Source organism: Macrotis lagotis, chromosome 8, assembly GCF_037893015.1.
Source record: "Macrotis lagotis isolate mMagLag1 chromosome 8, bilby.v1.9.chrom.fasta, whole genome shotgun sequence".
NCBI lineage: Eukaryota > Metazoa > Chordata > Mammalia > Peramelemorphia > Peramelidae > Macrotis > Macrotis lagotis.
The window spans coordinates 48,195,910-48,217,944 of record NC_133665.1 but is presented as its reverse complement, the minus strand read 5'-3'; the positions used below and the strand labels follow the sequence as shown (position 1 = coordinate 48,217,944).

General features: G+C 41.1%; 1 protein-coding gene across 1 annotated transcript in view; it reads right to left on the bottom strand.

The window, feature by feature from the left end:
- The window catches only part of CORO7 (coronin 7), a 141,560-nt gene that overhangs the window by 83,539 nt on the left and 35,986 nt on the right, over positions 1-22,035 (bottom strand). Inside the window, exon 7 of the mRNA XM_074196844.1 lies at positions 7,265-7,315. Within this exon, the coding sequence (XP_074052945.1) occupies positions 7,265-7,315 (51 nt within the window). The remainder of the gene's footprint in view (positions 1-7,264; positions 7,316-22,035) is intronic.

Sequence of the window (22,035 nt, the reverse complement as noted above, 5' to 3'; positions counted from 1 at the left end):
CTTAGTTTCCTCATCTGAAAAATGGGGAAGGGAATAGGATAAACTTGATAGCTTCTGAGGTACCTTCTAGTTCTAAAGGGCATGATGGAAATGTTCTTTGGTTTCTGATAGTCTATAATTCTAAATGACATAGAAGGCCTTCCTCCAGAAGGATGATGAGGAGACAGAGACTCCTCAGAGATAGAAACCTCGGAGTAAGCTTTGTGGCACAGGATTCTTGGAGGTTCTGCTCACCCCCAAGCTCCAGAGAGAGAATCCAGGAGTTTCCCTCAGTGCCTAAAAGTAGTAAGAAATTAGTATTATATGAAAACAGAGCCCAGTCATGGCTCCTGGAGTTCACCTTTCTCCGTATCTCTGGAAAGCAGCAAATGGAGTACAGAGAAAGCACCAATAGATCTGGGAAATGGACATGTGGACTGACAAGTCACTCAGTTTCCTTCTTTGAAACTGTCAGGACACAGAGGTAAGGAAAGGCCAAGAGGAAGGAGCAGTGACTACATTTGGGGTTAAAAGGCTGACTCAAGGCCTAAGGTGAGTGGCTGGATACCTGCCTGTGTCCCTATTTGTAAAATGATAATGACAACCATCACAGCAGTTCCCTCATCAAGTTTTGGTAGCCACAGTACTTTACAAATATGAGTGAGTACTGCATCTTTGGCAGTTATTGTTGATTAACATACTAATAAAAAACATGACACAAACATGAGGTAATAGTCCTATCACCCTGATTTAAAATAGTGGCTCAGTCAGGGAAGAAAACTCCAATAAGCCCAAGGGAGTGCTGGGGAATAAGCCCACTTTAATAATCCTTGGAGATCTGTAACCGTTGGTCTTTCTGTTTTTCTCATCTGGGCTTGACAACAATACCTGGGAAGCAGGGAGGCAGGCACTAGGGAGGCTCAAATGAAATAATATGAGTAAAGAGCTTGGTAAACTTTAGTTTTAGTGGGAGCTATTATTTTCATTATCATTTAAAATAGGAAGAAACTGAGGCCCCAAAACTTAAGTGACTTTGCCAAGTCATAACACTTACTACTAGTGAGGAAAGCAGCTACTGTGGTGGCTTGGTGGTCTCAGGGAGTTCCAATCTCAGCTCCATCACTTAGACTACCTGTGCCACTTTAATTTCTCTGTAAATTGAAGGGTTGGACTAAGTGGTCTCTTGATCCATGGTCTTATGCACTCATCTCTAAACCACTAGTCTCAGGTTTTCCCCACTAGATCACTATTTTCCCACTTGGCTCCTTGGTCTGCCTGGCTACCCTGCTTGGGAACCATCCCAGTCTCCCTTGTTACCCAGCAAAGACGGTGACACAATAAAATTTTTCTTGTTTCCAGTGTAAGAGCCAGAGGTAGAGAGGGTTGGTGAGCTCAACAAGTGGCTATACTCCCAGCACCAAAGTAGTTATCCCAGGACTCAGGTTCAGCCCCCTATGGAAGGCCTACCACTTCAGGGGCACTGCCTGCAATTGAAGCTCAGTAGCCCCAAGGCCCCAACCTTATGGCCCATTTCAGAGACGAAGAGAGGAATACATCTTTTGTTTTTAATCAGAATTATGATTTCACCAGTGTAAGGAATTCTCAGTATCAGTGGAGATAGGCTACTGGGCCCTAACTTTATCATCTTAGGGAGTCAAATAACTTGACCTGGGTCACAAAGCCAGTTCTTGATCCATGATACCAGATTACCTTTGAGGAGGGCTCTTTTAAACCAAGTCTTTCCCTAGAGAGGTCTGAGCTAGGCTATGCAGCAGGGACCTGGAAGGCATCCTAACACAGTAAACAGAATATGGGACTGAGTCAAGGGACCTAAATTTTAATCTGAGCTCCACTCCTAGCCCTTCTAGGTTATATGACTGGGCAAGTCATTTAAACTCTCTGAGCCTTGGTTTATCATTTTTAAAAAGGGGAGGTACTAAATAATCTTTAGTTCTTTCCTAGGTTTAAGGTCTTGCCAGCTCTATTCATGTTCTGTTACCTAAGGTCCAATCTTTTATTCTGACATTCTATTATTCTAATCCAAAGAGGGAAAGAAGCAGATGTATGAAACAGAATACAACTAGTGACAGATACCACAAGACAAGACTAGGGATGGAGATTGAGGTCTCTTATCTTCTCTCAAAAGGTTTATTAGTGGGAGAGGGAGAAGAGTGGGATTTGTCAACCTCCAAGCCAATACAACTTTCTCCTATGATTCCCTAAATTTCCCCCAAAAGCCATTCCAAATCCCTACTATGTTAGTGAGTGTGCATCGGTAGGTTCTCGTGAGAACACCCTCCCTGTGAGGCCCCTCTCCCCCACACCAGGCCCCTGGATCACTTGCAACACTGAAGCTGGCCAATGCTCCTTAATGGAAGCCAGGTGTGGGCCAGATGCCACGACCGGAAGTGGGGGCAGGGCTGGGTGGGAGGGGTAGTAGAATTCCAGTCCTCTACTACAGTTCAGAGTCGCTTTCCTTTGACTCATCTCCCCCTCCAACCCCAACATATACACACTTAATAGAAAATTATTAAGAAAGCACTGGTCACAAGCCTTACCCATTCCTCAATAAGGTGTAAGGCAGGGGTCAGGTTGGAGGAATGAATCCCTCTAAATCCACACTCCTCATGCCCTTTCCCCCACTTAGAAAGGAGCTCAAATTGCTATAATTTCTTCCCCACCACAGTCTTTCACAGGGATTGGGAACCTCTGTCATTTTCTCTAAGCTGGAGGAAGAAGAGAAACAAATTCAGGTTCAGAGAAGGTAAAGCATCTGTTTCGGGTGCACAATTCAGGGCAGGGCTGGGTAGTTCTAGAATCAAGTCTCTGATTGACACCAGTAAATCCTGCTTCCAATGCTCTTACTCTCTGTATTACCTCAGGCAAGACATTAACCTTCCTAGGTCTTTTATTTGGGCCTACAAAAAGATAAATTTGAACTAGATGGTTTCTTAGGCCCCTTTCAGCTCTAGATCCCTACTAATCCCTACTAAAATGTCCTGTTACTGAAGGATACCTGGGTTTGGCCTTTGAAGGGACTGCTTCAGGAAATGAGGAACGCTCCTGAGAGAAGGGTCAGCAGAGAGACAAGATGTAACTCTCTCTGTTGGCAAAGATCCTTAGAGGCATCCTGTGCTCAAGTGGGGTTGGGGCTCTTTACAGGTTAATTTTCTTGAGGAGGGAGGTAAGTTACCAGGGATACATGAGCTAGGAAGTTGAGAGTAAGAATTTTTACACATCAACTTCCCTGTGTATGATATGAGGACATTTGAGCTGTAGCTCCTCATCTTGGGTGAGCCAGAGGAACTGGTTCTTAATGACAGATTTATAGGCCACAAGAACCATCAGTAGAAACTCCCTCCCCTGCCTCTACCCCCTGCCAGTCTTCAAAGACCCGGCATTCCCTCTTTTCTATGTACCTAGCCTGTTTCAATGATGAAAAGCTTTCCCCTATTATAATTAGCCTTGTGTCCCCTTCAACCCCAACTTCTTCCTGTGGTTCTTAAGGTCACAATCCCTTCTTTCCCTATTTACCCACCACACTGCCACAAACAAGTTTCCCAGATCCTGTTTCTGCCAGGTCCCACCACTTCCTAAAGCCTCTCTATGCCCCTAGCTCTCAAAAATAAGAAAAACAGAATGGTAAAGTCAGCAAAATCTGTCTTTCAGATATCCCTATACCAGTAAATACATACCCCATACTCTTTCCTGAAGATAGCACATTCAATTATCCAGCAGATAGTTTCTTTAAAAATATCTGCTGATAAAGAATGGCTTAATGCAATGTGGACCCAATAGTATTTGTGGAACCCTCCTGTTTTGTACAATTCAACTAGGGGCTCCATGAACAGTTGTCAATGCTAGAAATATTTTCCCACTGAAAATATTAGAAGATGAAATATAAAGATGCTCAATACATTTCAACATGAAAATAGGCTTATTTTTCCTTAGCATTCTCTTCCCCCATCCACCAAAAATTTTTTTTCCCTTCTCTTTCATCTCTGGATTCTGTTCCAAGGATATGTCAAAATCACAAATTTGGAATGACCACTTATGGAAAACACTCTTGTAAATCTTAAGGCTACTAAATAAATGTGAATTATAATTATGACTTATGTCAATATATTTCAATCCAAAAGTTTCCTTGGTCAAATGAGTTTGATAAATGCTGAGTGAAGGTGTTACTACTTCCATGGGAGGTAGTAATTTAACATTGGACTCAAAGACGGTAAATGGTAAGACTTGACAGTTTGGATGAAAAAGATCTGAGAGTTGGAGTTACAAGTAAACTGTGCCAAGCAGGGCAAAGCACTAACAGGGTCTTACATAGACTAACAAGGCCTTGTTTTGACAAAGAAGATCATAGTGAGAAGTCCCATTCAACCTGGTCCTGCTATAACCCTATCTGGATGGATGTATTCAGAATGGGCCATGGACAAGGTGGAATTCAAGCAGGATGGGAAAAGGAGAAATCATCTCTTAGGATATATAGAAAGAACTGATGGGGATTAACCTAAAGAAGAGAAAAGACTGAAAAGTACAATATGGAAGCATCAAAAGACTGCCATCTGCAAGAGGGTTTAAAACTGTTCTGCTTGGCCTGGAGGCCGAAAAAGGAGCAACAACGGATGGGAGTTGCAAAAGGACAGATTTAGGTTTGATGTCAGGAAAAATTTTCAACAATTGGTGCCAGTCAAATGGGGGATATGTGCTGTACTGGAAGGCAATGGGTTGCCTTCAATGAAGGCCTTAAATAGAAAGCCGGATAACCCCTTCTCTTTCTGTGAGCATGAGATTTGATCTAGAGAAGCTGAACTTGAACTCCATTGTAACTTCTTGTGTGACTTTGGGCAAATGTGGTCTCCTCTTTTTTTACCTGTAAGATGTGGGGATTGGCCTGGCTCAGTAGTAACAAACACAAATAAAAATAGAGGTCACCAAACCATACATCAGGATCCTTGTAGGCTGCATATTGATTTAGTTTTAAAATGTAATATTATCTATATTTTCTTGTATTTTTATGTATTTTGTTAAGTATTTCCCAATTACCTTTGAGTCTGGTTTGCCCTGGGGAGGGAGCCACATGCTCACCATCTCTAACTCTAGCATAAAATTTTGTCAGACATGGTTGTCTTGGATGGCCTGAGGCTCCTTCCCTTTCTGAGAGTCTAGAGTAACCAACTTGTGCCAAATTTACTGGAAAGGCCTCTACTGGGCAAACTGGGGCTTTTATCTGCATCCTTACAGGCTCATCATTTGTCAAGGAGCTGGATATTCGGTTGGTGCTGGGACTGAGTAAGCCTGGGGAAGGATTATTAAGGTGCCAAATGCTCTTGGCAGGAAGGTGATGGTGTCGGAATAACTGCTGGAAAAGTCAGCTCATGTCTCTGAAGGCTCAGTTGGCCCAGGGTAAGTGGCTACAGACACATCTGTTCTCCCACTCAAATAGGCCTGCCAACAGCCTGGTTCACAGCCTGCTCTCTGGGGGCAGTCACCCTGCTCCTACCCCCCAAGGCTGCTGGGCTCGACAGCCTGGCTCCAGGGAGTCAGGAAGACTTCAGAAGAAAAACAAAAGGCTGAAATGGGAGGGGAGGAGGTAAATTGAGGCTGGCTAAGAAAAGAAAGGCAACTCTATCCAGCACAAACTCTATGGCAAAATTAGGCAAAATTAAGTTTCAGGCTTTTCATGTCCTTCCTCCTCCTCCTCCTCCTCCTCATCATCACTATTCATTTTTGGATGGGACTTTAATCACTTTCTTTATGCCAACCTATGAGGTGGAGGGTGTAAACTTCACTATTTCAGAAAAGTGATGTGTTCATAGTTACAAATCTGACCCTTGCAGTGAATCTTCTGTGCTGTGCTATTCTCCCAGCAGTCTCCCATTCTCTGGTAGGACAAGGATTAGGGGCTTGTGGGGACAGACCTGGCCCAGCTGGAACCACAATAGAGTTGTCTTCCATATCAGTGCACTATCCTCTGGGCACTGCCCTTTCTGCCACCTCCTTAACTCAATCTGCCCAGGCAGACATGGTTGATTCTCCCTCTGCTGACATGACCTCTGCTCCTTATTGCCTGAGCTCCTGCAGTAATATATACTATGAGATTTAAGCATCCTCTATCATCTGGTTTAGCTCTGAGTGCCCAGGAAGGCTACAAACCACATGGGTAGGCACATGGGCAGGTACAGGAAGGTTAGCAGACAAAGAATTCCAGGACAGAGGCCACTCGGGGAGGGACTATCACATTCCAGGCATAGAAGGGAGGAACAAAGAACATGCACTCTGGCACGTAGAATTTCTCGACTGACTGACCTGGGTTCAAATCCAGCCTCTTCTTATGTGACTTTGGGCAAATTACTTAACCTTGGTTTCCTCATCTAAAATAAGGCAGCTAGATGAGATGGCCTCTGACATCCCTCCTAACCTCATAGCTGTGATCATTTAAAGGGTAGAGGTGAAGGTTAAAAATTGAGACAAGTCAGGGGACAAATGTCATGGGTTTGCTTTTGTTTGTTCCTCTCCAAGGTCTCCCCATCACCAAGATTGTGGTAAGGGGACGAAAGAAAAGAGAAAGTCAGCATTTAAATTAGCTTCTCAAGCCACAGGAAACAGTTAATGATACCATTTGGACAGCCAAGCTAGAGGTGATGCCCCACCCGTGGTTAAAGTTTGTACTTAGGATCAGGCTTGTTGTTACTTGTTTCCCAGAAATGGCTTCTAACCACTGTCACCTAACGGTCTGGGTGACACCACCCTACCTCCTCCACCTGTGCCATCCCAGAGTATCTGGGAAGTGACATCCAAGTCCTTCCCGGCATCTCTACCCAGATATAGAGGCCCTTGTGCCGATGTCATGGCAGTAGGTAGAGTATCCACTGCTCCTAATTCTGTACCCAGATCAATGAGTAAAAGTTGCCAAAAGACAGATTTAAGTTCACCATGACAAAAACATTTCCTCATTTGAACTACCTAAAAGTAGAATTGGCTGCTGGCTTTCCCATTTTGAAGCAGAGGCTAGAGGACTTCTTGTTGGAGATGTTTTTAAATGGGTTCCTGTTGAGGTATGGTCTAAACTAGACTGCCACATAAGATCCTTTTGCTTGAAATTATAGGTTCTGTGCATCTGAGGATCTGGGTTTTGACTTAATCCCTACTCTGTTCACTTTTTGAGTGTCCTTGACCATGTCAGAACCTCTCTGGACCTCAGTTTCTTCATTTATAGGATAAACTGGGAGCCCTTAAATACCTTCTAGCTCTATCTCTGGCATCATTTTTGTATACATACCTGAGAGGCCATGGGCTTTGTTCTGGGATCAAAGATCCGTAGCTGCTTGTCCTAGAAAAGACAAAGGAAAAGATATCAATACTGTTACCACATCATGAGAAAATAAAGAGTTTCCAAGCTCCCCTTCCCTGAAGGCCTAAAAGGCCAGAGTAGTAATCCCAGATCCCTACTTAGGATATATAGCAAAGCTTCACTCAATGAGGAGTCACATGAAGGTTTGGGGTGATAAGTTAGAGGGAAGATCAGTTACAAAATAGAGAAGAGCTGGTATGAGAAATGAAAAAACCAACTGGATTCTATCTCATGAACATTGACTCTTGTGCTGCCACATGTATTATCCTCCAGCTTGTTTTTCTGCAAATCATTCATGGGAAACTAGATGCTATAAGCCATCCATTGTTTCATAAATTCAGGTGGATGCAATTAATCAGCATCTCCCAGTTTGGGGAAAGGAAAGTCCTCAGAACCCACTGAACCTCTCCTATCTTAACTAAAACTCACTTTTCCTCCCTTCCAACTTGGAAAGTCTCTAATATTTTCTTCAATTAGAAAAAAGATTACCTAATTCTGAATCCTGGTTTGTTTCCTGCTAATTGTTTTCTTTCAATTAATTGGCCTTAACTTAATAGTTTCTAAAACATAAAAATTTGTCTCCCCCCTGTATTCAAAGTCTTTGGACTGAATGAAGAATCCATTGACCCATTTAACTTATAACCCTAGTTCAGGTTGTGTTTCCACAATTATTAAAAATTATCTGCAATGGGGGGGCAGTCAGGAACTGATGCCTCTCAGCCTCAATTTTAGCTTTTTACTGAACTCATACCTCCCCTCTTCCCAATCCCTAGAGCCCAGAAAGTCAATCTGTTCCTGCCTCAGGTACCTGGTTACCCAGAGATCCTAAAAAGTTGGAAATTAACAACAGAAAGGAAAAGGACAAGTGGATGATCTACCCTTCTGTCTTTAATTATATCATTTATAAATACTCTCTAAGACTTTAGATGCAGTGCATAGTTCCATAGAGGATCTCTGAGAAGACAACAAGGGCTCTGCTCACAGAAAATTCACCATCTAGTAGAGAAAATAAAGTCAGCAAACTGGAAATAATTTTAAAAACAGATAAATGTGCTTTGTGAGGGTATTATTAAAATGTAAAGGAAGATAGTATTTTTTGTGAACTATGAGGATCACTTGGGTATTAAGTTGGATTGTTCAGACTTTTTGAAACCAGGAGAATATTTTAAACTTGTTTTGAATGTCCTTGCTTTTCCTTTAGGGCAGAGGTGTCCAATCTTTGGACTCCCAAGGGTTGAATACAAGCATATGAGCACTAAGTTGAACAAGCCTGTATAGAGGAATGGGCAGTGGATGGGTATAAGAAATACTTGTTTTTAACTTGAGGGGCATAGAGATATACTTTGGGGAGTTAATTAGAAAACCATTAAACAGGAACATTGAGTGAGCAACTAAAATCTTGGAATGCCTTGTAATAGAGGAGGCTTCTTAATTGGCCAAAAGTAAACCTAGCAATACACAATAGAAAAATGAATGCATCAAAAGAAACCAAGTAAGTAATCTCAAAACTAGTAGAGGTATGGAAGATGCCATTCTCTTCTGAGGAATCTGAAACAGTGGTATAAATCTCCTGGCCCAGAAGGAGGTCAGAGGTCAATCAAGGCCTGGAAAATTGTAGCTAAATAGAAATAGTTTAGGGAGTTTAGAACCACCTTAGACTAGATCATCTAGACCTACCCTATTTTACAGCTAAAGAAACTAAGGCAGAAAAAGATTAGGCCCAGTTAAGTATTCTTTTTCTCATTTTTAATTACTTTACCTTGAGGTACTATTGTATAATCTCCTTGTAATAAATATGCTAAAAATATATGGAGAAGAGTTGAAAGAAGAAAAGAAATGAGTACCTAAACCAGGCAACCAAGTTGAGGCAGTCAGTACAAAAGAAATCGGAAAGGTCATTAGGGCTCACATACTGCAGATGCCTGGATCCTGGGAACCATGAACAATTTAGGACTGGGATTTAGAGAGCATAGTATATAAAGCAGTGAAACTAAAAGCTCTGAAGGCCAAATTGCCAAGGTTCCCAATTCTGGGTCTGAGGAGGAGGAGGAGCAAGAATCCTCCCAAAAGACCTAAGACTCAGAATCAGATTCTGTTTTATAAACTACAACAGGAAGAACTTCAGAGAAAGAATAATGTTCTAAGGCAGTGCCTGGTATATATTAATTGATTAATAAATGCCTGTTCCTTTGATTTCTGGGAGGGGTGGAAGAAGGACAAGGTAAAGAAAGAGAACAACAGGTAAGCAGAGACAGTAAGACAGAGAGACAGAAAAAATAACTGCACCTCTAGGGTCCCTTTCCATATAAGCATTACCAAAGATGCAGAAACAACAATGAGGACAGTTTGGGAGAAAGGGTAGGGAAGGGAAAGGCTTGGTCTGGCATCCATGGTACAGAATAGTGAGAGAAGTCTAGATAAGCAGGGCAATGTAAAACTGTGGAGTACCTGAGTGACAGCTAAGCAGCATTTGCAATAATAATAAATTTGCATGTTCCTGGATTCTAAGTAGTAAGCTAAGCTTCAAGCTAACTAACTAGGTATGTCCCTGAGCAAGACATGACTTTTCTGATTAGGTGGCAGGCCTCAGTGTCTTCTGGTGGACCCCTGTAATCTCTTCCAGCTCTGTTTTATATTTTAAGGTCCTTTTTAGCTCTAATAGTCACAGGATCACAGATTCAAAGCAGGGAGAGGTCATCAAAGCCATCTAGTCAAACTTCCTCATTTTACAGAAGAGGAAACAGGCCCAGAAGTAGCCCCAAAGTCACCCAAACAGTAAGATGCAAAGATGACATTCAAAGCTAAGTCTTCTAATTCTAGTTAACATCTATATCTAGAGCTCTTTCCTCCACACCATAATGCCTCTCAGATTCTCTGATTTAATGCAAGTTCTTGAGAATAGAATACCAAGATTAACATAGAACCACTGCTTTAAGATTTGTATCCAAATCAACCTCTCGGACTTCACTAGTGGGGCCAGAACATCGAGTCCACTGCTGCCATCCTATAAAAAAAGGAGCTAAGCTCTCAGCTTCCAACAAAGGCTCCTAATCTTTACAGGAAGGGCATCCTATGGTAACAGCCCCAGTTTCTGCTGTAGCCAACTAAGCCAAGACTGCCCACATAGAGACACGAGTATGGTGGGGTTACCCGGAACATTTACACACTCCTTCTCTCCAGGAGCACTATTCTCTGCCTTAATTTGCTCTCATTAACTTGACAGTCACAGTGGTCCCATAATTCACATAGCACTGTGGCTGGCAAACCCCCAGCCTCATTTCAAATAAGAACACCTGCTGTGTAATACTTTATAGCTCTAAACTTCATTGTTATTCTCATTTTATCTTCACTCTTCAAAGTTGGTAGGTACCCTAAGCCCCATCTTATAGATAAGGAAAAAGAGGTCCAAGAAGGTCAAGTGTGCTGATAGAAGGGCAAAGACAAGAGTCCAGCCCAGACTTTTTTTCTTTTCTTTTAATCATTAATATGAAGTTTATTTTGCTATAATACTCTTTACCTTATAAGAACATGATTCATTTTATTTTGTAAGATTTGTACATTTATGTGTATGTCTTTTTTTAGTAAATTATTTTATTTTTAGTTTACGGAACCCAGTCCATGACTCTTTTTCTCCCATACCATCAGCTCTGCCCTCCTCTTACTAAGTCTATAACCCAAATCTGAGCACAGGCATCCCAGGTGAGCAAGTTATGTTCCCCTTTCTATCACTAATTGCTTAGAGCCATGACTGAGGGCTTAGAGACAAGTGTGTGTGTGGGGGGGGGGGGGGGCTATATGTAGAGAAATACTTCCTAACATCTAAGCATTCAAAGATCAATGGACTTCTGGAAATGACTTCTTGTATCTAGAGCTTTTGTGGGGGAAAAGATAAAAGCCAGGGTGAGAGAAGCAGCAACTTCAGGGTGTGCTCCTAAAACCTAGCATTGCTATTTACCACCTCTGTGACCTTGGGCAAGTTAATGTAAATTCTTCAGTCCTTCATTTATTTATATATGGAAAGGGTTGACTTAGATAGACTCCAAGATCCTTCCTCCCCCACTCACACCCCCCCCAATGACCTTGAGCATGAGCTTCCAGCTCTAAATCTATGACCTTAAGTGATCATCTGAGAGGATCAGAAAGACACCAACTCTCTTCTTCACTGTACATCTCCAGGAGGTGAAGCTTTTGAGAGAGTCACCTACAAGTTATAATCTGGGAGGTGTTAACTAAAAACAACCCTCAACTCCAAAACTGCTCCTTCCAGCCCAACCTTATTTTATGAAATGTTGCCAATAGAGACTAGTTCTGTTGAGTTTGTATGGCTTTATCCACCACATATCTCTTCTTTTAAAATATTAAAACAGGAAGCTAGGTGGTACAGTGAATAGAACACTGACCCTGGAGCCAGCAGGACCTAACTTCAAATCTGAACTCGGACACTCAATTAATTATTGAGCTAGGGCAAGTCATTGCCTTGCAAAAACAAACCAAAAAAACAAAGCAAAACAAAAACAAAAACAAAATACCAAACTCCAGGTAGTGGGGGGAAGTTTCTACATTAAGAGACTATTAGTTGGCTTAGGGCCAAGATGGCAGAGAAAAGACAGGCACAGTTCTAAAGTCTCCTGATTTCTCCCCATCTATGATATGAAAGAAACCTCTTAACAGAAATAAAATCAACAAAACCCAGAAATCAAAGCCAGGAATTACATTAAGAGGTACAAAAGACCTATGGTAATAATAGAGGGGAAGAAGGGAGATGAGAAACACCTGAATCTTCTCATCAGACTTGGCTTAAAGTCAACTTACACACATACTCAGTTAACTTAAAAAATATCTAACCTTTCAAGTATTAAAAGGGGAAAAGGGGAGGGGGAAGGAGAAAGGGAGGGGGAGTAAAAAAGGGGCACTAACAGAAGGAAGGGAAAAGGGAAAAAGGGAAAGGGGAAAGAAAGGGGAAGGGTGGATTAGGAGGGCAAACACACTGAAGGGGGTGGTATTCAGAAACAAAATACTGGGGAATACAGATAAGGGGGAAGGGGAAAAATACTAACAGAGGGAAGATAGCATGAAGAGCAATAAAGGGTTGGTAATTAAAATTTTCAATGTGAATGGGATGAACTCTCCCTTAAAACATAAGCAAGGGGATGGCTAGGTGGTGCAGTGGATAGAGCACTGACCCTGGAGTCAGGAGTACCTGAGTTCAAATCTGGGCTCAGACACTTCATAATTCCCTAAATGTGTGGCCTTGGGCAAGCCACTTAACCCCATTTGCCTTGAAAAAACCTTGAAAAAAGAAAGTAAGGAAATAGCAGAGTTGATTAAAAACCAGAACCCTTACTGCTTACAAGAAACTCATTTGAAGCAGATATATATATATATATACAGAGAGAGAGAGAGAGAGAGAGAGAGAGAGAGAGAAAAGGTAAAAAGGTTGGAGCAAAATATATTTTGCTTCAGCTGAAGTGAAAAAAGAAAGGGTAGCAATCCTTATCTCAGAGAAAGCAACTGCAAAAATAGATAGCATTAAAAGAGATAAGGAAGGAAACTACATCCTCCCAAAAGGTACCACAAACAATAATGTGATTTCAATACTGACTATATATGCACCCAATGGGATAGCATCCAAATTCTTAGAGAAGCTGAAAGAACTACAGGAAGACATAGACAGCAAAACTCTACTAGTGGGAGACCTCAACCTCCCACTCTCAGATCTATATAAATTGAATCATAAAATAAACAAGAAAAGTTAAGGAGGTAAATAGATTGTTAGGAAAAACTAGATATGATTGACTTATGGAGGAAATTGAATGGGGACAGAAAGGAATATACCCTTTTCTCTGCAGTAAATGGCACTTATACAAAAATTGACCATGTACTAGTACATAAAAACCTAATGATCAACTGCAGAAAGGCAGAAATAGTGAATACATCTTTCTCAGATCACAATGCCATAAAAGTTATATGCAATATTAGGCCAGGGAGATATAGACCCAGAACCAATTGGAAATTGAATAACCTCATTTTAAAGAATGAGTGGATCAAACAACAAATTATAGAAAGAATTAATTATTTTATCCTAGATAATGACAATAATGAAAAAACATACCAAAATCTATGGGATTCACTCAAAGTGGCTGTCAGGGGATATATTATATCTTTAAATGCTTACATGAATAAATTAGAGAAAGAGGAAATCAATGAACTAAATATGCAACTAAAAAAATTAGAGAAAGAACAAATTAAAAATTCCCAATTGAATATCAAATTAGAAATTCTAAAAATTAAAGGAGAAATTAATAAAAATCAAAAGCAAAAAAACTATTGAATTAATAAATAAAACCAAAAGTTGGTTTTATAAAAAAAAACCCAATAAAATTGATAAACCTCTGGTCAATTTGATTAAAAAAAGGAAGAAAACCAAATTGCTAGTATCAAAAATGAAAAAATGAAAAACTCACCACCAATGAGGAGGAAATTGGAGTAATAATTTGGAATTATTTTGCCTAACTCTATGCCAATAAATTTGACAATCTAAGTGAAATGAATATTTACAAAAATATAAGTTGCCCAGGTTAAATGAAGAGGAGATTAAATACCTAAACAAACCTATCTCAGGAAAAGAAATCCAACAAACCATCACTGAACTCCCTAAGAAAAAATCTCTGATCTCATTTTCTCATTTACAAAACAAGAGGCTGGACACAGAAGATTTTTGAGGGCATATGGAGCCAGAGAACAGGCCAAATGGCAGATATGGACTGTGATCTACACTGCTGAAGGGAGCAATTTCAGCTTACTGAACTATGAAGAAATATTCATGAGGTAAAAGCAAAATGTATAGTTCAACACTAAGAGACATGGTAAAGCCTGCTTCCTAGACCCAAGGGCATTCTTATTTACTATCTAACTGAAGTACCAAAAGAATGAGAATGACAAAAAATAAAAATTAATTGAGGGGGCTGAACTTGTCTGGCCCTACAGTCATTCTAGGGGACTAAAAGCTACAAAGTACTGACTCAGTAGTTGATAATGATTAACACAAAAAGGGTGGGGTACAGTTTCTAAGCCAGGGAATCCAATGCTCTGATCATTCATTCCTAAAGTGCCTTGACTCCAATCGTGAACAGGATTAAGACAATGCAATGCCCCATTTGAGATCAATGAGGGGAGAGTGACCTCTAGTGGCCACCTTCACAACAAATCCTCTTCAGTGAGGAAAGCTTTTCTGTAGCCTAGGGAATGATAGAATGATAGAATGATAGATAAGAGAATGATAGAGAGTAGCCTTCTGAAGTATCTGTTGTTTATTTTGCAGATGGAGAGTCTAAGGTCTAGAGAAGGGAAATCAGAGTAACAGCTCTGATTTCACTGAGGCTAAGTTCCCCAAAGTCATGCTACTGAGTTAATGAAATAACAGGAACTAGACCTAGAACCCCATGAGATCCCTATTCCATTGCTCTTGGCTTTCTTCTCCACTATCACCCTTCAGCTCTATGCAGAACACTTATACAAATAGGAAAAAAATATCACCTGGATAAGGAGGAAGAGGAAATATTAAGAAAAAATATTTTCACGCTCACCTAGCACATCCTGTGGATATCTGATTTCCATCCCATTGATATCTAGATACATTTTGAACCACAAAGACCCAAATAGTTTCTTTCCCCAATTCAGCCAAAAAACCCAACTGAAACATAAAAGATTAAGTTTCTTTCCCAAGTCCATCTCAGGGGTGGCCCACAAAAACTGCATACTTAGTTAGACAATGGAAATTACCAGAGCCCTTTCTGAAATGTAAACTCACTGAAATGATGTAAAGTGCCTCAAACACCTTTCCCCAACTCCTCCCCTGTACACCATGCCCTGCTCCCCTGAATAAATCCAGTTTTTACTGATGGGTATTACTGTTATCAGACATAATCTCTCTCCCTTGTACTGCTCCCCCTCTATATGCTACTCATGGCAGCTGATCCTGCTAATTGATGCTGCTACTGATTCTTCTAACTCTGTTTGCTCATCCCCTCAAGGATCACCCCTTCCTTCCCAAAGGCCTTTACTCACCCCATCTCCTCTCTCCTTTAGCTTCTGCTAACCACAATAATACTTAAATAAATCTTTTTGTCCCTAAATACTTCTGGGTCAGAACTGGGGCTTTTACAAATTTGTCACATTGAAATCCAAAACTAGACCAATCCAAAACATTTCTAAGCAACATTTTCCAACAATATTTTTATACTTCTTCACTTTTAAACTTCTTCAGATAAGACCTCTTAAAAGGACTTTCAAACACTAAGAATGGTTGAGAAGGAACTGATTAAACAAATCATCATGGGGGCGGCTAGGCGGAGCAGTGGATAAAACACAGGCCCTGGAGTCAGGAGTACCTGGGTTCAACAGGTCTCAGACACTTAATAATTACCTAGCTATGTGGCCTTGCATTTGCCTTGCAAAAAAAACTAAAAAAAAAAATCAACATAAGATTTATCTAACAAAAGAATGGGTTCAACTTGGGAAGAATTAAGGTCTCCTAAAAAGTCTTGTAGGTGTCCATCAGTGATGGTACACAAGTTAGGGTTTGAGCTAGATGAACCCTGAGGTCCCTTCCAGTTCAGAGACTCTATTTATATAGAGTCCAGTGAGAGTTTATATTTTCACCTAAACTCCTCAAAAAACAAAATCTTTTTGTGAATAAGTAGCCCTTCCCAATACATGATAGAATCCAGTGGTATATGGTGAGAATACTTGACCTGGAGTCAGAAGTCCTGCCTAAAAGTAGATGCCTATCACAGGTAACACTTGTTGCCACCCTAACATTCCAGGGTGAAATCCCTAGGATCTACCACAACAAGTTCAGAAACAAGAGCCAGAACTTGAGAACGGTCACAATCAACAAAACAAGATTTCAGTAAAAAGATACATGGCACTAAAGACAGGGCCCTGTTACAACTAATGTCTGGGGTCAATGTCTAGCTCTGGGGTTGACTACCAATAGGTTAAAAACACCTCCCATTTCTATAGGGACTTCAGGTTTACAAAGAGCTTTATTCAAAACAATCCCAAAGACAGGAAGCAGGATCATCTCAGATGAGGAAGCTAAGACAGAGAAGGGAAGGGTCTTGTCTAGGGTCATACCACTAGTAAATAAATGTTGGACCAAAGGCTTGAATTTCCATTTTCTGTTTCATACTACTACTACCATACTGTCATACTTCATACTACCTGTCTGGCATCAATACAGTAAAAGACAGATATTTTTGTGACTGTGGATACTTAATCTTTCAGTCATGTATGACTCTTCATGAATCATTTGGGTTTTCTTGGCAGAGATAATGGAATAGTTTTCTATTTCCCTCTCCAGCTCATTTTACTGAGGAGGAAACTCAATAAGTTATTTGCCCAGGAAGAATCTGAGACCAGATTTGAACTCGAGAATCTTTCTGGTTCCAGGCCCAGTACTCCATAAACACATTATGCAGTCAACTAGCAGCCCTAACATTCAGTTAGAGAAGCCTTTCAGTCAAGGCACTATTTCTGTGCTCACTAGTACTTTCCATGGAAAAGTAGAAACTCTTTTCCCTGGTCCTCAGGACTCTCTACAATTTGATGTCACCCTAACTTTCCAGCTTTGGGGCAATTTAGTGGGGGATAGAACATTGGCCTTGAAGACAGAAGGACAGGTATCTGAATTCAGTCTCAGACACTTGACTCTTATGAGCTGTGTGACCTTCAGCAAGTCACTTAACCCTGACTGCCTCTCATCTAGTCATTTTGATTCATATCTAAATCAACCAGGTGGTTCTGTAGAAACTGAAGCTGGTGACTTAGCATTGCACCCCTTCACGTAAATTCAATTCACATGCTTGTCAAGGCATCACCTCCCTGATGCCATGGTCTTCGAAAACAAAGGATAAACATCATCATTATCAACTTTCTACTTTTAACTTGTTGTGTTCCTTTCCACATGCTACGCTCCATGCTACTATTTACTAGATTCTACTCAACACATTATACCTTCCCACCTCTATGACTTTTAAAAAAATTTATTTATTTAAAATTTTACAATTTCCCCCCAAATCTCACTTCCCTCCTCCCACCCCCTCAGAAGGCAGTCTGTTAGTTTTTACAGTTTCCATGGTATACATTGATCTAAGTTGAATGTGATGAGAGAAAAATCATATCCTTAAGGAAGAAAAATAAAGCATAAGAGAACAAAATAATGTAAAAAGGTTAAGTTTTTTTTTTAATTAAAGGTAATAGTCGGGGTGGCTAGGTGGCACAGTGAATTCTAGAGCACTGACCCTGGAGTCAGGAGGACCTGAATTCAAATTTGGTCTCAGACACTTAATAATTACCTAGCTGTAGGGCCTTGGGCAAGCCACTTAACCCCATTGCCTTGCAAAAAAAATTAGAAAAAAAAAGTTATAGTCTTTGGTCTTTGTTTAAACTCCACAATTCTTTCTCTGGGTACAGATGGTATTCTCCATTACAGATATCCCAAAATTGCGTCTGATTGCTGCACTGATGGAATGAGCAAGTCCATTAAGGTTGATTATCACCCCCATGTTGCTGTTAGCCACCTCCATGACTGCACAAAATATTTTCTTTGTCTGGAATTACTTCTTCTCCCTCCCCACTTTGCCCCAAGGCAATCAAATTCCTACTCATTTTTTTAAAGCTCAACTCAGATGTCCCATCCTCCAGGATATTACTTGATATTTAACCATAATCTTTCCCTCTAGAATACCACAAGACCTATTTTATGCAAGTAACATAACCATGATCCAAAATCATGAACATGCCATCACTAAACTAAATCATAAGCTCCATGAAGAAAAGTTCCTTTTCCAAGATACAGTAAAAAACTTTGGTAATACTTTTCAGTACAATGCTCTGCATTCAATTAATAAATTTTTTACTGAATTAGGAGACAGGGAATAGCTATTATCATGCCCACTTTCCTAATTCAGCCCAGAACATTAAAGTGTCTTGTCCACAATTCATGTAGTCAATAAACAATAGACCAGAGACTTGAACCCAGGTCTGAGTATGGTTCAGTGTTCCTTCTATTTCAATTATGTCTGACTCTTCCTGAACCAATTTGAGATTTTCTTAGGAAAGATACTTGTAGTTAACTTGCCATTTCTTTCTCCAGATCATTTTACATATGAGGAAACTGAGGAAGGGAAGTTAAATGTCTTGTCCAGGGTCCCACAGCTAAAAAGGGTCTGAGACTAGATTTGAATTCAGTTCTTCCTGACTCCAGGCCCAGCACTCTACCTATAGCACCACCTAGCTGCCCCTAATATTGCCTGATTATTGGTGGTCTCTAGCCCTGCAGATCATGACTCTTTCTTTCCTCTGACTTTTGATGTCTCAGACTTTATCTTTCTTTTCTATGAGCTGGTAGCATATTCTAACATTGTTTATCCCTGCTGGGGGCCCTCAGGAATAAGAGGTTTTTGTCGCCTAGCCTAAATGTAGTCCATTAGTATTAAAGTACAAATTTCTCTGTATACTCCATACACACACACACACACACAAACTCAAACACCTCCCCCCACTTCACCTCCCAGAGTGATACAGAACTAGGAGTCAAGCTCAGGCTGCTGCTTTGCTGCCTCTGAGCCCAGACCCTGGGAACCTGGACTGTTACTGTGGAAACCACAGCCAAGGTTTCTTAAACCTGCTCAGACAGGTGAGACAATGAGTGGTCAGAATGGCATTTGTTAGCAGCTCCCTTCAATTCACCTCGCTCTGGGGTGAGATTCAGGTACTGTCCCTCTTCTCCACTCCACTCCAGCCCTGACAGGATGCAGGGTATATTAAGGGCATCAAATGGGAAAAGATTAGAAAGGATTAATACGAAGTTACTGAGAAGGCCTGGAAAGAAGGAAGAAGAGAAAAAGGGGGAAGAAGTTAAGAAGGGTAGAAAGGGAGTCTCGAGAGAAACCTTTCCTGCATTTCCCCAAGGACCCTTGCAGAGAAACAAAGATATGGCAGGAAATTACAAAATGTCAAAGTTGGAAGGAACTTTAGAAACCACAGAGTTCAATCTCTTCTTTCTCTCCCACCATTTTACCAGGTAACTAGTTCAAGGTCATATTTTGCTCATTACAAGAATCAGGAGTCCAAGGTATTTCCCACTCTGTATTTCCCTGGAATATGTGTTCCCCACCAATTGTGCTTTCTAGAATCTTTCCAGCTCAGGAACACCCTGAATATCACTTCTGCCTCCTCAGGGTACAACATGAAGTGGGCACAGAGTACCAAATTAGGAGCCAGGAGGAGATCTATCTATATAAACCCTGAGCAAACTGCTTCCAATTTTCATAGCCTCAGTTTCCCCATCTGTAAAACAGGATGCTAATACTGATCTCTCAGGGAAATATGATATATTCTGGTGAGCTTGGCTACTCCCACAGATTTATATGCAACATACATAACTCTTCAATGTTAGTTCCAACTAAAGACAACTTACTTCTCAAAGATTCTCAGTCCAAGAACACTCACAGGAACATGAGAATTTGATCCTAACTAAATGCAATCAAATCATTGTCAAGCAGGTATGTTTATGCTCCAACTAAGGGAGGGGGAAAAATTGACTATAAACTCCTAGAAGGCAAGGATTGTTTACTTTTGTCTTCTAACATAGATGCTGGTACACATGCTCTATCTCTCTTTCTGTCTGTCTGTCTGTCTGTCTGTCTCTGTGTGTGTGTGTGTGTGTGTGTGTGTGTGTGTGTGTCTTTCTACTGAACTGAAGCAAAGAGGTAAATTATAGGAGGAAAAAATTTTAAGTAGCAGCTAACATCTTAGAAGCAGGAAGATATATCTTTTATTAGGGTCATACAACTAGTAAAGAGTCTGAGGCAGGATTTGAACTCAGATCCTCCAAGGTTAGTATTCTATCACACTAAATCATCTAACTGCCCCAAAAGATACATCTTAAAAAAAAAGTGGAACATTTAAAAAGTGAAAATTTTCAACTTTGCATATAAAAAGTTAAAAGGAAAGCAACTTCCTCCAACAAGTTGAACTCTTCTCATTCCAAATAGCTGTCCCTGTCACCCTCTCTGCTCTCCATTATTTTGGGGGGAGCACTTCAGAACCCTTAATCTCCCCCCCCAGTCAGCTATGGAGAAGCTGGGGCAGGTGTGGGGGAAAGAGGAGAATGGGAAAAAGCACAGAACGGTTTCCTGTGGATGAATGGACTTTCACAAGCGATGGGGGAACAAGGGAAGAGAAGCCGCATTTAGAGAGCATTGCTCTGGGTTGGCTGAGGCTCGACACGGGCTCTCCCAAGAAGCTGGGGGCCAAGTGCTGTTGGTTATCATCCTTATTTTACAACTGAGGGAACTGGCAAACAGAGGGGCAGTGACTTGGAGGAGGGTTGTCACACCACGATGTGGTCTCCAGGTGTAAAAAGAAGACATCTACACACAGGAGGTGAGCCATCTATGCAGAAGCAGAGCAGATCCTCTCTGTCACCTTCTCCATCCTTCAGTTGTTTCTTTGTGGCTTTGTCTTAATTCTCTCTTCAGGAGTCTGCCAGGATCTGCCCCTTTGGACAAAAGCATTTCCCCTCTCTCTGGGTCTCAGTTTCCTCCTCTGTAAAATGAGGGAGTTGGCCCAGCTGATTCTTAAGGTCCCTTCTAGCTCTAACTGTCTAAAAGGACATTTAAGGACCTCCACAATCCAATGACTTCCTATGTCTTTAGTCTTAGGCCAGATCTTCCGCAGTTGCCATGCAGAAATAGAAAAGCACAGTCAAAGGCAGAGTTCATCTCCATCCTCTGACTCCAAATCCCAGCCACCCCCATGGTTCACATTGCTAAGGAGATCTGACCACTGGTGGTGCTAGGCTCCCAGAGCGCTAGCTGAAAGGGTCCTCACAGAATATCTAGAGCAACCTCTTCAGTGCCCAGATGATGGAGCTGGGGTCCCACGAGTACTGGGTGCAGAGGTCCTCTGACTCCCAAATGTGGCCATTCTTGCTGGTAAGTGCTCTATACCTGCTACAGAATGCTTTTTTTTTTTTTAAGGTTTTTGCAAGGCAAATGGGGTTAAGTGGCTTGCCCAAGGCCACACAGCTAGGTAATTATTAAGTGTCTGAGGCCGGATTTGAACCCAGGTACTCCTGACTCCAAGGCTGGTGCTTTATCTACTATGCCACCTAGCGACACCCCCCCCCCAATGCTTCTTAACCTGCAGTCAGGGAGCTTGCTTTTTTAACAATGCTGATAACTGTATAGGGGTATAGGATTCCTTTGTAATTCTATATATTCATGTGTTTAAAAACAAGACTCTGAGAAAGAGTTGATAGTCTTCAGACTATCGGGGTGGGGTGGGGTGTAGAAATGTTGACAGCACTAAAATGCTTAAGAAGCCTAGAGAGATATTTGTCAGTGCATGCCTCCTGTGCCAGTGCCACTCTATCTCCAACAGCTCTGATGTTCAATTAATGCCCAGTAAACATTTCTCACCTTCAGATCAGTCTCTCTTTTAGTCATCTTTGCATCTGTCTCAATACCTAATATAGGGCTTGGCACAAGGCAGTTACTCAGGAAATGTTTGGTGAATGAATTATTAATCCAGAGAGATGCAGATGGGCATCTCTGCATAAGGGACTCCCAATTAGTGACCAACAGAGGGAAGCACAGGGCTTTCCTGAAAATCTAACAAATATTACAATA